The sequence below is a fragment of the Gekko japonicus genome, unplaced genomic scaffold (assembly GCF_001447785.1).
Source record: "Gekko japonicus isolate JY-2015 unplaced genomic scaffold, Gekko_japonicus_V1.1 scaffold914, whole genome shotgun sequence".
In the NCBI taxonomy this organism is placed as follows: domain Eukaryota; kingdom Metazoa; phylum Chordata; class Lepidosauria; order Squamata; family Gekkonidae; genus Gekko; species Gekko japonicus.
The window spans coordinates 202,160-214,628 of record NW_015160240.1 but is presented as its reverse complement, the minus strand read 5'-3'; the positions used below and the strand labels follow the sequence as shown (position 1 = coordinate 214,628).

At 48.6% G+C, this 12,469-nt stretch overlaps 1 protein-coding gene across 1 annotated transcript in view; it reads right to left on the bottom strand.

The window, feature by feature from the left end:
• FBN3 (fibrillin 3) overlaps nucleotides 1–12,469 on the bottom strand; it is a 248,900-nt gene that overhangs the window by 128,760 nt on the left and 107,671 nt on the right. The window contains exons 10-12 of the mRNA XM_015413252.1: nucleotides 5,465–5,662; nucleotides 4,196–4,339; nucleotides 495–614 (exon numbers count right to left, since the gene is read on the bottom strand). Coding sequence (XP_015268738.1) covers nucleotides 495–614; nucleotides 4,196–4,339; nucleotides 5,465–5,662 — 462 coding nt within the window. The remainder of the gene's footprint in view (nucleotides 1–494; nucleotides 615–4,195; nucleotides 4,340–5,464; nucleotides 5,663–12,469) is intronic.

Below are 12,469 nucleotides of genomic sequence, written 5' to 3'. Positions count from 1 at the left end.
TTCTAATGACCACTCTAATGATCCATCCCGCCTAGCTGTAGCGGTCCTACCCCCCTTTCACCTGGGAAACATACAATCCCATTCTCTACACAAGCAAGCTGGCACCAAAAGTTTTAAGGGCGTTCCTCTGGGAGAGGAAGGCTGCTTCAGAAGAGTTATGGCCTCTAAGATAGTCACCCCCCAGTATCCATGACAAACTCAGCAGAGCGATTTTTGACAGTATTGTCTACTCAGACTGGCAGTGGCTCTCTAGGGACTCAGGCTGAATTCTTTCATGTCACCTACCACCTGGTACTTTCAACTGGAGAAGCTGGGGATTGAACCTGGGACCTCCTGCATGCAAAGCAGAAGTTCTTCCACTGAGCCCCTGAGGACACACAAACACACCCTTCCCTGTGCACTCAAGAAGTCAGCCGAGCCCCAAACAGCCTTCATACATGCATCACTATCACAAAACTGGATAACAACTGAAGAACAACACTCCTCAGACTTACCGATACAGGCCTGTTTGGTGGGTGTGCTCTGAAATCCCTCGTGGCACTTGCAGTGGTACGAGCCAGGGGTGTTCACACAGTCGCCGTGCAGACAGGGGCTACTGGAACACTCATCCATGTCTTGAAAAGAAAAGAGCCTTAAGTTATGAACTGCAAAGCCTGGAGGTCAGGAGCCCCGCCTTCTTCCAAATCAGATCATTGGTCCATCCAGGCTAATTTTCACTATTCTGACCAATCAGGGTCTCAGGCAGAAACACGTCCTTATCAACATCTTTTAGTCAAGCTCCTTCCAACTAAAAACGCCATTTATAGAACCTGGAACGTCACACCATCAGAGACTGGTGCCCTTAAGCAAAATTTGGTCTCCTGAATGTTGCGGCAAACTCTGTCCCTGTCCAGAATTCCTAAACTGGCTATGAGAGAGTACGGAAGAGACTGGAAGGATGGTCCACTGTGGCTACTGGACTTGCCAGCAAGCCACTGGGGGGTGGGAGTTGAAGGGGGTGGAACTTTGCTTTGCTAGTGCCCCTCTGGCAAAACTAGTTGGGATTATACGTGTTCTTTCAGCAATGGTCCACCTTGAAAGATAGTCCACCAGATCTGGTCTACCAGGGAAGAGTTGAAAATTTTGAAGACATGTACCAAGTACATGAAGTCTCAGTAGGGATTATCCAGTCAAAGTGAAGGATTACACAGAATTGGTGAACCAAGGGCTACTAGCCATGGTGACAAAAGGGAGCCTCCACATTTAGAGGCAGTAAACTCCTTAATACCAGTGCCAGGAGGCAAGATCAGGGGAAGGCTGGTTGGCCGCCGTGTGAAACAAGACGCTGGACTAGATGGACTGCTGGTCTGATACAGCAGAGCTTGTCTTATGTTGTTACTGTTGTCATGAGAAGCTCTGAGCACCAATTTCTCCTACTGAAACCAAAGGTGTTCACTTTTCTTTGGCTGAATCATGTCCAATGAGCATTCTGACGGGAGTGATTTTTCTACCCTGCAGGGAACACAAGGCTATTTCTCTCCTGAGCCGTCATTTGTTCAATTCTATATTTTTGGGGATGTCCAAAAGGGTTGATTAAATGGTTTGTACTTGTCAGGGCTGAAATGGATTACCGACCTCACGCCCATACGATCTTTGCCGCTTCCAAGCCATTTTGCAATAATAATTTCATCGCTTCGTGATAACCTTCTTTGAACTGAACTCCTTCACCTGGTTAATTGATGACAACCTCCGGTCCCAGACCCGTCATCTGATAAATAACCTCGGACACTTGTGTCCAATAAATTTGCAGAGCAGGACACCAGGGATGTAAACGAAAGAAATCGGATCAGTCAAACCTAGCGTTTCCATCATTTAAATCTATCTGTTTGAAAGGCCCTATTTTAACTTGGGCAATATTCATAAATCAACTATGTAACCATTTATATTGAGATTCCCTTTACAATGGATATAAAAGGAAATATTGGACGGAACTATAATTTTTAGATTTCCTCAGAGAGGCTCCCAGATCTAGAGCTTGTAAATGTTTCTAAATGTCTCTTCTCATTTTTTAAGTCAGCAAAAGGCTAATGGTGCCGCAGGCAGCTTCTGGAGGCAACATGCTCTGAAAGGTGATCTACCCTGCCTGCTCGTTTTCTCATTCGGCTGAGCACTCCGTACACTCACACTGCTGATTTGTTCGCTATTTAAGACAAGGAGCGTTGTGAGTGCCTGTGCATCTATTGCTGAGGCTGTTGGGAATTTGTCATTTTCTTGAGCTTCCACTTTGTTTCGGGGGGGGGGAAGCACTAAAATGTCCCATCAGCTCTGCGGAAGAGTGATTTATAGAAAAATATAGGGGCCGTGGTGGCTGAGAGGTTAAGACGCTGAGGCTGCAGACAGGAAGGTCTGTAGTTCGGCAGTTCGAGACCCGAGTGCCGCAGGACGGAGGGAGCTCCCGTCTCTGGCCCCAGCTCCTGCCAAGCCAGCAGTTCAAAAGGAAGAAATTGCAAGTAGATAAATAGGTACTGCATCGGTGGGAAGGTAACAGCGCTCTGTGCGCCTCAGCATCTAGTCATGCCGGCCACATGACCACGGAAATGTCTTCGGACAGCACTGGCTCTTCAGCTTGGAAACGGAGATGAGCACTGCATCCCTAGAGTCGGATTCGACTGGCTTTCGAGCAAGGGAAACCTTTACCTTTACCTATAGGCCTAAAGAGGACCTATCCTCTGTTTAGAAAGCAAGTAGGTCCCTTCTTTTGGAATGGTGAATCTGTGGAATTTGTGGAACCCGGTAATGCGGGCACCAGTAGGCATGCAATTGTGGGCTTCCAAGCATTTTGCAAGTGTCCCACCTAATACCTGCAAGCAGCCAAACATTTTTGAGCGTTCAATAAAAAAGCTCAGAGAAATACAAGAAGTTTGAAAATCAAGCACAGCAGTGGATTTTACCTGACCTAGATAGCCCAGGCAAGTTCAATCTTATTTGATCTCAGAAGCTAAGCAGGGCCGACTTTGGCAAGTACTTGGATGGGAGACCTCCTTGGAATACCAGCAGTTGAGAGGCGGAGGCAGGCTTTATTCCGCCACCTCTCTGAATATCCTCCAGGCCCCCAGTAGGGGTCAGCCACCAGAGGTCGCCGTGGCTTCCAGGTGCACACACATGCACACATGGTCGTGCACATATGAAAAATACCAAAACAAACCCAACACACCAGTGGATTTTAGACCTATCGCTATATTTAAAATTAATATGTCTACTTTTTTTCCATTCATTCCTCGTAGGGTGATAAATTCCTTAATTATCCTCTAGCTCCTCACTAGAATGTATTCCATCTGACAGCCAGATCCCTTCACCTCCTATCTATGGGCCATAGAATACAATGGAAAAATCGCACCGCTGCTGTGGTGCTTTGGAAAAAAGGAGCTTGGGGGCAGGGAGCTGGGAGATGGGGGCGAGGAGCGGGGAGCTGGGGGTGGGGCTTGCTGCCACCGCCATTTGTGCCCACTCCTGGGCTGCCAGAGCGGTGCTCCTGTGCGCTCAGGCCCCAAATGATCCCTGTTGTCTCCAAGGAACACTTGTCATTTGCCCTGCTGTTCACGTGGATATTTATTTTTATCTACCCGTGAGCCACCGTGGAAGCCAGTTTAGGCTGAAAAGTTGTCATAGGCAGAGAGAGATCATCTGTGAACGTCTGCCTAGAGATGCCGGGAATTGAACCTGGGACCGTCTCCACACAAGGCAGTCCTTCTACTACCAAGCCATGACTCCTTTAACTACACTGAAATCTGTAAAGTGAGCCAGGCTTCGTAACACAGCATGGAACTGGGATATTTTGCAAGCATACACTTCCCTCTGCCTTGGGTAGAACAGGAATAAAGAGGCTAAGAACAGGCCAGCAGGATCAGAGCAGTGGGCGATCTAGTCCAGCATCCTTTTTCACACAGCAGCCAACCATCTGCCCTGGAGGGCCAGCAAACAGAGCACAGAGGTCAAGGGTCTTTCCCTGATGTTGTCTCCTAGCACTGGTATTCAGAGGTTTACTAGTACCACTGAATAGGGAGGCTTTCTCTGCTCATCATGACTAGCAGCCACTGATGGACCTCTCCTTCACAAATCTGTTGAACTTCCCTTTGAGGCCATCTCTTCAAACCAGGTGCCCCAGATGGCCAACATTCGCACAGCCAACATTCGCACAGCCAGAGTTTGCACTCACCAATGCACTCGCCACGCACATCCTGCTTGTAGCCCATGTTGCACTCGCAGCGATAGCTGGACGGCGTGGGGATGCAGCGTCCATTCAAGCAGAGGTTGGTGAAATGCTTGCAAATGTCGATTGTCTGGTTCAGGGTGGCCGTTCCTGAGAGGGGGAAAAGCATATGTTTGTATGGACGGGACTTTATAGAGGTCTCCTGAGAACAATCAGCTGCTCACCCAACAACCATGAGAACTCCGCTATGAGAACAGCAACCTTGTGGGATGTGCAGACACAGCTGGACGCAGAGGAAAGGACCGTGGGGACAGAGTAGAGTCCATGTGACAGAAGCTGTTTGGTTACTTCTGTGCGATGAGCATGGACTACGTGCATCAGGTTGGGGGTTGAACTATACGTTCAGGGGGAAAACCAAGACAAAGGACTGGGGGGGGGGGGATTGGCTAGCCTATGGGAGATGAGGCACATTGGCCTGCTCTCTCGGGTGTCATCTCTGAGCCCCAGATTCCAACTTGGAACGCAGAAGGATCTTCAAGGCTGCTTCTGTTCCTGAACTGGCCCTAAATATCAAGAGACCACTTTTTGCTCTGAGCAGGGACCCTTCAAAGTGAAAAGCTTTTGAGCTTTCCTTATTCCTGGAGGTACCTCCTTGAGGAGGCTCACCTACTCCACTGAATTTCTAAATAAGCAAAGGTCTTGCGCTATCGTGAAGATTCACCCGTTTATTGTGGCAGCGGAACCTTTTATGCATCACAGGCCACATCGGTGGAAGCTCAGCCAGCAGAAATAGGGGTACACAGAAGAAGGGGGTAGGGATAATTCCATACAGGGGTCATTTCCTGCAGGAGCGCACAGGAGCGGAGCTCCGGCAGTAAAGAGCCCAGGGGGTGGGCACATGCAACAAGCCCCGCCCCCTGCTCCCAGCAGCCCCCAGTCAGTGCAAGAAGCAGCCAGGTAAGTTGCAGAGCTCCCCCCGGGCCCCCGGTCCAAAACAGTCCAGTAGCACCTTTAAGACCAAGTTTTATTCAGGTACAAGCTCTCCCTCCTCTGCAAGGACAGATCTGCACATTCCATCCCCCCTCCCATAGCCAGCAATCCAAAACAGTCCAGTGGAGCCTAATCAGTAGGTGTTGCCTTCTGACACACAAGTTATGCTAATGAGTTATGCTAATGAGCTCCTGCACTTCTTTTTCTATGAAATGACCCCTGATTCCATTCCAAAAAGATGCCAAAGTCACCGCTGATGTCTATTGTAAGCACTGTCTCACTTACCGATGCTTGAGCTGCCAGGTCCCATGCCAGGGAGACCGGGGATACCCCCTTGACCGTTGGCTCCGTTGGGCCCGAAGCTTCCTGGGCCACTGATGCCTGGACCGACTCCATTTGGCCCATAACCTGGGACCCCTGGGAAGGTGCCTGGGAAACCCGGAACCACTGGGAGGCCCTCAATACACAGCCGCCGGTATTCGTCTGAAATGAAACAATTCCTTTCTTTCAGCACTAGATAGAATGCCAGGAAAGAAACCAGCTGTAGCTAGAAGTGTGAAACACGTCATTCACATCATTTCTAATCCTGCACAATCCATTTAACAAGCACCCTTTCCGAGTAAGGGAGAGGGATGAGACAATTTCCTTTTTTTCTGATGCTCTGGATTTTGCCCTCCACCATTCTGCTTCCCCCAAGATTCCAGAAAAAACACACACCAATAATACCCAAAATTAATTCTGGGATGGGAATATACACAGATTTCACTCTCTCCGGGTCACTTGCATCTTTTCTCTTACTATATCACCAGTGCACATGAGTGTATTGATAAATGCTGCAAAACAAGTGCCACAATTCTACTTGACATGATTGTACATGAGACTGAATGATAGTAATCTGTGTGTAATGCTTTATGCACGGGCACACGCACACTGGTAAAACACAACAGGATTATGGTGTGATCACATGTTTGATTGCATCAAGATTGCTTGATAAAACATCACAAACATGATGATGTTGCATAGATTGTCTATAGGTTTCTTCCATGCAGTGTTTTGCTGATGTGCACTTACATTCTTGCACACTGGGTACACACCTAAACAGAGTTTTGATACAATCGATGTGTATAATCATATCACAATCGCTTTTTTGCAGTGTTTTTCTAATACATGCAAGTACATAGGTAATAAAGAGGGAAATAAGATTTCAGAAATGAACCACAGGAATAGAGGGATGTGGCCAATTTCACTTGCACTTCCATTTTGATACAATTGATGTGTATAATCACATAATGTTTGCTTTTTTGCAGTGTTTTTCTAATACATGCAAGTACATAGGTAATGAACAGGGAAAAAAGAATTCAGAAACGAACCACAGGAACAGAGGGATGTGGCCAATTTCACTTGCACTTCCATTTGTTCAAAATTCAGAAACATAAGAGGGAACTAAGGAGGATTCCTAATGCTTCAGTTCCAGTTCAGAAACCAGAGAAGTCAGTTCATAACTCCAAAATCTAATAAGAAGTTAGGATGAGAAGAACCTTAGAAACGTCCATAATTTAGAGTAGTGTCTGGCGACAGTGGCAAGGTCCAGAGAATTGTTCTTGAAGCCGTTTTAGTGGGAGTGCTGCCGTGTTTATATTCTACAGATCCCTCCTGAGGAAGCTTAACACGAAAGGTGTAGGGGTATTAATATTTGGAATATAATTTTCTTCCTCCTGATACTATTGTCTTTTCCTTGTCTCTTTGCTCTAATTGGTACAGCCCCTCATTTCCTTCCTGAATAATTGTTGCCCATTTCATGGATGCGTCATCATTTTTGTAAAAAAGTAAGTACTGCATTATTATGTGCATGAGTCCTACGTGTGTATGTGTGTGTGTGTATGTATACTATATGCATATATAACATCCCCCCAAGGAAAAAAAACCCCACAGTGAAACTGACAAGACTTTCCCCCAATCCTTGACAGTTTCACTGTTTCCGGGCAGGGAGAAAACAGGGAAGGAAATGCCTGTCCCTCATATTTCCACCCAGGCTAGCCTGATCTCATCAGATCTCAGAAGCTAAGCAGGGTGAGCCCTGGTTGGTACTTGGATGGGAGACCACCAAGGAAAGCCTAGGGTTGCTACGCAGAGGCAGGCGACGGCAAACTACCTCTGAACGGCTGTCGCCTTGGAAACCCTATGGGGGTCGCCATAAGTAAGCTACAACTTGACGACACTTTCTGGACACATATTTCCTCTGTCCTGGAAAAGGAAGAGGAGTCAGGGAACAGAGATGAAAAAGATGCTGCTGTGAAGTTGGAGGAGATTAAAATATGAAGAAAACATGTCTACTGTATGGAAAAAATGGAAGGTGAGGGACCCAAATGCATATCTGAAAATTATAAATATATATTGCTATACATGACAAGATCTTTGACACTTGATTTGATCAGAGATAGGGGTGTTGACTGGGCACTGTCAGCTATGCTGCCACGGGGGTTGGGGAGTTCATTCGGTGTCTTGGTAATTGCTGTTGCATTCCTATCTCTGTTGTTCTGCCTGTGCCGCAATGCTTATCTCTACAGATGTGCAGTAGGATGTTGTTTTCCCAGTTCTCCCAGATTAGAGTCCCCTCTCCAAACCACTACACCAAACTGGCTCTTAATTGCATGTCCCTTGTGCTGGGTTCTAGGCACAGGTTAGGAATAGTGCTGGTATGTCCTCCACCTAGCTTATTGAGCTGATGGAGTTGGTTGCAGAAGTAGCATTGCAGACTAAAAACCTGGTAGTGTTGGGGGACTTCAACATCCACACTGAAGCCTCCTTGACTGGTTTGGGTCAGGGCTCCATGGCCATGGCAACGATGGGATTGCTCTAGGTTGCGCTGAGCCTGAGACATGAGAAGGGTCATACGATGCATCTTTTTGCACTGGGGATGATTTGGTAGGAGGGCTGATACAGCACAGCCTATGCCGGGGGTCTGATCATTATTTGCTGAAGGCAAAGGTTGCAATGCCTAACTCCTTCTGCAAGGGTGGAGGTCCTCTTAGGACTGTAGAGTCCCAATGACTGATGCTCCAATAAGTTTCCAAATGTCTCTGGGGGACTTTTGTGGACTTGGATAGTGACTATGTAGAGGCCTGGTATCCAGGGGTAATTTCCTGCCGGAGCGCCCGAAGCGGCGCTCCAGCAGTAAGGAGCCCAGCCTCCCCCCACCTTCTTGGCCACCGGCGGAAAGACAGGGGGCACCTGGAGAAGATTGGGCAGGGAAGCCAGGCATATGTTTTCCTGCTCTCCCCATCTCCAGCCAGCCCGCCTGCCACAGTGGGTTGGCTGGAGAGGGGAAGGGGAGGCAGGCAGACATGGCCCCTTTCCCCCTGAGCCTCTCCGCTTTTGTAGAGAGATTCGGGGGGGGGGATTTAAACTCATTTGCATATGCCTTAACTCATTTTAAACATTTTGCCTTTTTCAGGGGTGTGGCATATGCAAATGAGTTATGCAAATGAGCACCTGCACCTCTTTTTCTAGGAAATGACCCCTGCTGGTATCAACCTGCAGCTCTGGTTTGCAGGGTGTATTGACACCGTTGCTCACAGGGCAGACAGAGTTGGCACTCTGCCCCCCCCCCCCAGAGGGGGGCACCTGTTCCTTTGCTTACCAGGGAGCTGGGATCTATGTTGGGGAGATGGCTACACCACCGCAGGCAGAATACTCACTCTAGATCAGACAGAACCAGCTCATTTAAGGGCGCATGAGGTGGCAGTAATGGCAGAGTACTTCCTTTTCCGCTACCACTACATCAGTGGATCTCGTCCAGGAGAACTATCTGATTTGCAAGTTAGCAGTGATAATTTGGCTTGATTCTTTGCCAGTTAAATCTCTCTCATCTGGTTGGACTCTGACAGCGGTTTGGAAGTAGATCTTGGTGCTGGGGGTATCCGTGGCGACCTCTCATCAGACTTCTATGGATACCTTCAAGCTGGTTTCCCTGACTGATGATGCGGAGGCCACTTGCTGCATATTGGATCTTTGCCCATCCTGACTATTAAAATCCTGCTGGGAGAAGATGTTAAAAACCTTTGGGGCAGACTATTAACCTTTCCCTTTTACAAGGGATGTTTCCTTCACAGTGAAAAATAGTTTCAGGTGGGCAGCCGTATGAGTCCATTGTAGAAGAGCAAGATTAAAGTCGAATAGCACCCTAAAGACCAACACAATTTTCCAGGGTATATAAGCTTTCATGAGTCAATGCTCGCTTCGTCAGATACAGTCAGGGCCGGCCCTCTCACTAGGCCCACTAGTATCTTGCCTAGGGTGGAGCTCCGAACAGGGTGCCAACTGTCCTGCCGGAGGCCGCCCAACCTGGGCCTAGTGAGCAGGGAGGGAGGTGGCGGCGGAGGCCCAGAGGACACCCTGAGCTCAGCGGCTGAAGGGCTCTTCCCGCCCTTCCAGTTGCAGATCTGCAGCTCTCCCCGGTCTCTCCATCTGTCCATCCGCGATGCAAGGGCAAAGCCTCCTCCCCACCCCCGGGAAAGAACTCCCCCCCCCGTGCTCCTTGCTCGGCCTCTCCAACCATGCAGCTCGCTCCCTTTCACCCTTTCCATGCTGCACATTGTCCCCACCCACCCCCAGTAGCGCCACCCCCTGCACTGTGACTCACAAGCAGCCCTGTCTAAGCTGCATCAGAGGGCGCGGCGCCTCGTGGGGAGGGTGGTCGGGAGGAGGCAGCAGTGGCGGCACCCCCCCTTTCTCCTCCCAGTGGGCTGCACTATGAGGTACAAAATGTGATAAGACAGTTTTGTTCTCTGTACTGTGGATCCAAGTGATGGTTTAATAAGCTGTGATCTATATAAGGTACATTTTGAGTGTTTTGATTAAAATGTAATGGAGACATATATTACCGTATTTTTCGCTCCATAAGACGCACTTTTTCTCCAAAAAAAAGTGTGGGGGGAAGTGTGTGCGTCTTATGGAGCGAATACTGTGCCCCCCCCCCGCCGCCAGTGTTCCCTGTAAGCTGAGCTAGCTCACAGCTTTTTAGCCTCCGGCACACACCTTTTTGTCTAGGCTCAGGAAGGAGGGCTCCAGAGCAAACTGATCTATGCAGCAGCCAAATCGCTAGCTCACAACTTTAATGCCAGCAGCTCACAAAGGAGAATTTTTGCTCCATGGCAAAAGTTAGAGTGAGTTTTGCAAGCGTCCCCCTCCCCTCCCCTCCCCTCCCCTCTCCTCCCTCCACGGCTTTCCAAGAAAGTCTCGACTTCGTTCTGGGGCCAACTGGGTTGTTCTACCATCGGGATAATTGGAGGGGGAGGGAGTGATTGAAAGCCCGACCTGCCGGCTTTTATTCTTTTAAAAAACCACCCACATCCCCACGCTGCGCTGCAACCAAGCCTGAAGCGAGGTGGCCAGATAGGTAACCCACCGGGTCCAATTGGAGCTTCTGCTTTCTCCAGCCATCCAATCCTTCGCCTCAGGAGGTGGCGGCGACAGCGAGGTTCGGCTGTGAGCGGTGCTCATCTCCACGCCAACGTGCAAACATCCACCTGGGGAGGGGACCCAGTGGAGGTTTTGGGAAAGGGAGTTGCGTGTAGGGGAGAAAATGCCCTTCTGCCACCTGATAAGTACACATGCACCAGATCTAGTGCGAGGCAGTGAGAAGCAGAGGTTGTTTGCGACTGCGAGTGCCTTTCTTTGTAATCTTCCTTGGTGGAAGCCAGATGTGCAAAGTGGGCAAAGTTACAAAAGCAAAAGTGAGTGTTTAGAGCATGGGTGCCAGGGGAACGGGAGGTCCAGGGTACAGATCCAATTAACGGGTTCGAGCGGTGGTGGACGCACTGGGGGTGGGGGGGGCGCTAGAAGAGATCCTTGCCTAGGGTGCAAAATAAGCTGGGGCCGGCCCTGGATACAGTATCTGAAGAAGTGAGCTTAGAGTCACCAAAATTATAACCTGGAAAATTGTGTTGGTCTTTAGGTTGCTACTGAACTCGAAATTTGATTCACAGCTAAAGGAAGCTGTGATTAGACCCCTTCTTAAGAAATCATTGCGGGATAACTATACACCGGAATCCACCTTCCCTTGCAGAGCAAAGTAATTGAGCAGGTTGTGACAGAACTACAGGCATTTCGGGATGAAACATCTTCCCTTGACCCGTACCCCATTTCCATCTGGCTTTCGGCCAGGGTTCGGGACTGAAACTGCCCTTGGAGCCTTGGCTGATGATTTTTCCTAATACCCAGATAAGGGCAATGCATTGCTGCTGATACTATTAGAGATATCAGCAGCACTTGATACAGTCGATCGCGATATTTGGGCGGATCAGGTGCTATCAGTGTTTGGGTCTGCTCTCCACTGCTTTCTCTTGTTTCTTGTTGGCAGGAAACAAAGAGTTACCAGTGGAGAGGCAGAGCCGGCTAGCTGAAACCCTACGTGTGGGGTGCCCCAAGAATCCATTTTATCCTCAATGCCAGTATCTCAAGTTAATGGTCAAGTGGCTGAAGGTAAACAAACGGAACCTCAGTCTAGGCAAGATGGACGTGATGCTGGTTAGGAAGGCAGATTGTTTAGCTGGTGTTAATGTACCAGACTTAGATGGTGGGTCAAGATTTTTGTTGTAGATCAAGAAGTGAGGAAGGTGTTCCGGGACCCAGCTTTCCTAAGCAGGTTGTGGCCGTTGCCTTCTTTCCACTACATCTGACTATACTAATCCATGCTACCATCACCTCCAGACTGGATTACTGTAATGTGCTCTGCGTGGGGCTGCCTTTTAAGATGTCTTCAAAGCTTCAGCTACTACAAAACATAGTAGCAAGGCTCTTCTTTGAGGTCAGCTGCACAGAACACACAATTCTAGTGCTGCAGCAACTGTTTGCTTCTAGTACTCTGGGAATTGTCGTTTTACACAGGGATTAGGGGTGCTATTCGCCCTTTTTTTGGCAGAAAAACTCCCGCCAGAGCACACCGATTCCCCACCGATCTTCAAATAAATGGTGGGAGACAATGGGGAGGGAGGATAGTTGATGTCACTTTGGGCTAAAACCCAGATGTGACATCATTTACACTCTAGGATTTTGCCACTCTCCATGGTTTTTTCCATAGAGATAGGTATAATCCTAGAGCGTCAATGATGCCACTTGTGGATTTTAGGTGGAAATGATGTTGATGCACTGACAATGTCCTTTTCTTCATGTTGTACCCCTGAAGTATCCCAAGGGTTCCTAGGCATGTGCCTGGCCACCCTAACAGGGCTATTACATGACTTTCCCACCCTTTGATATTTTTCCTGTTCAATGGTATTTGTAATGATA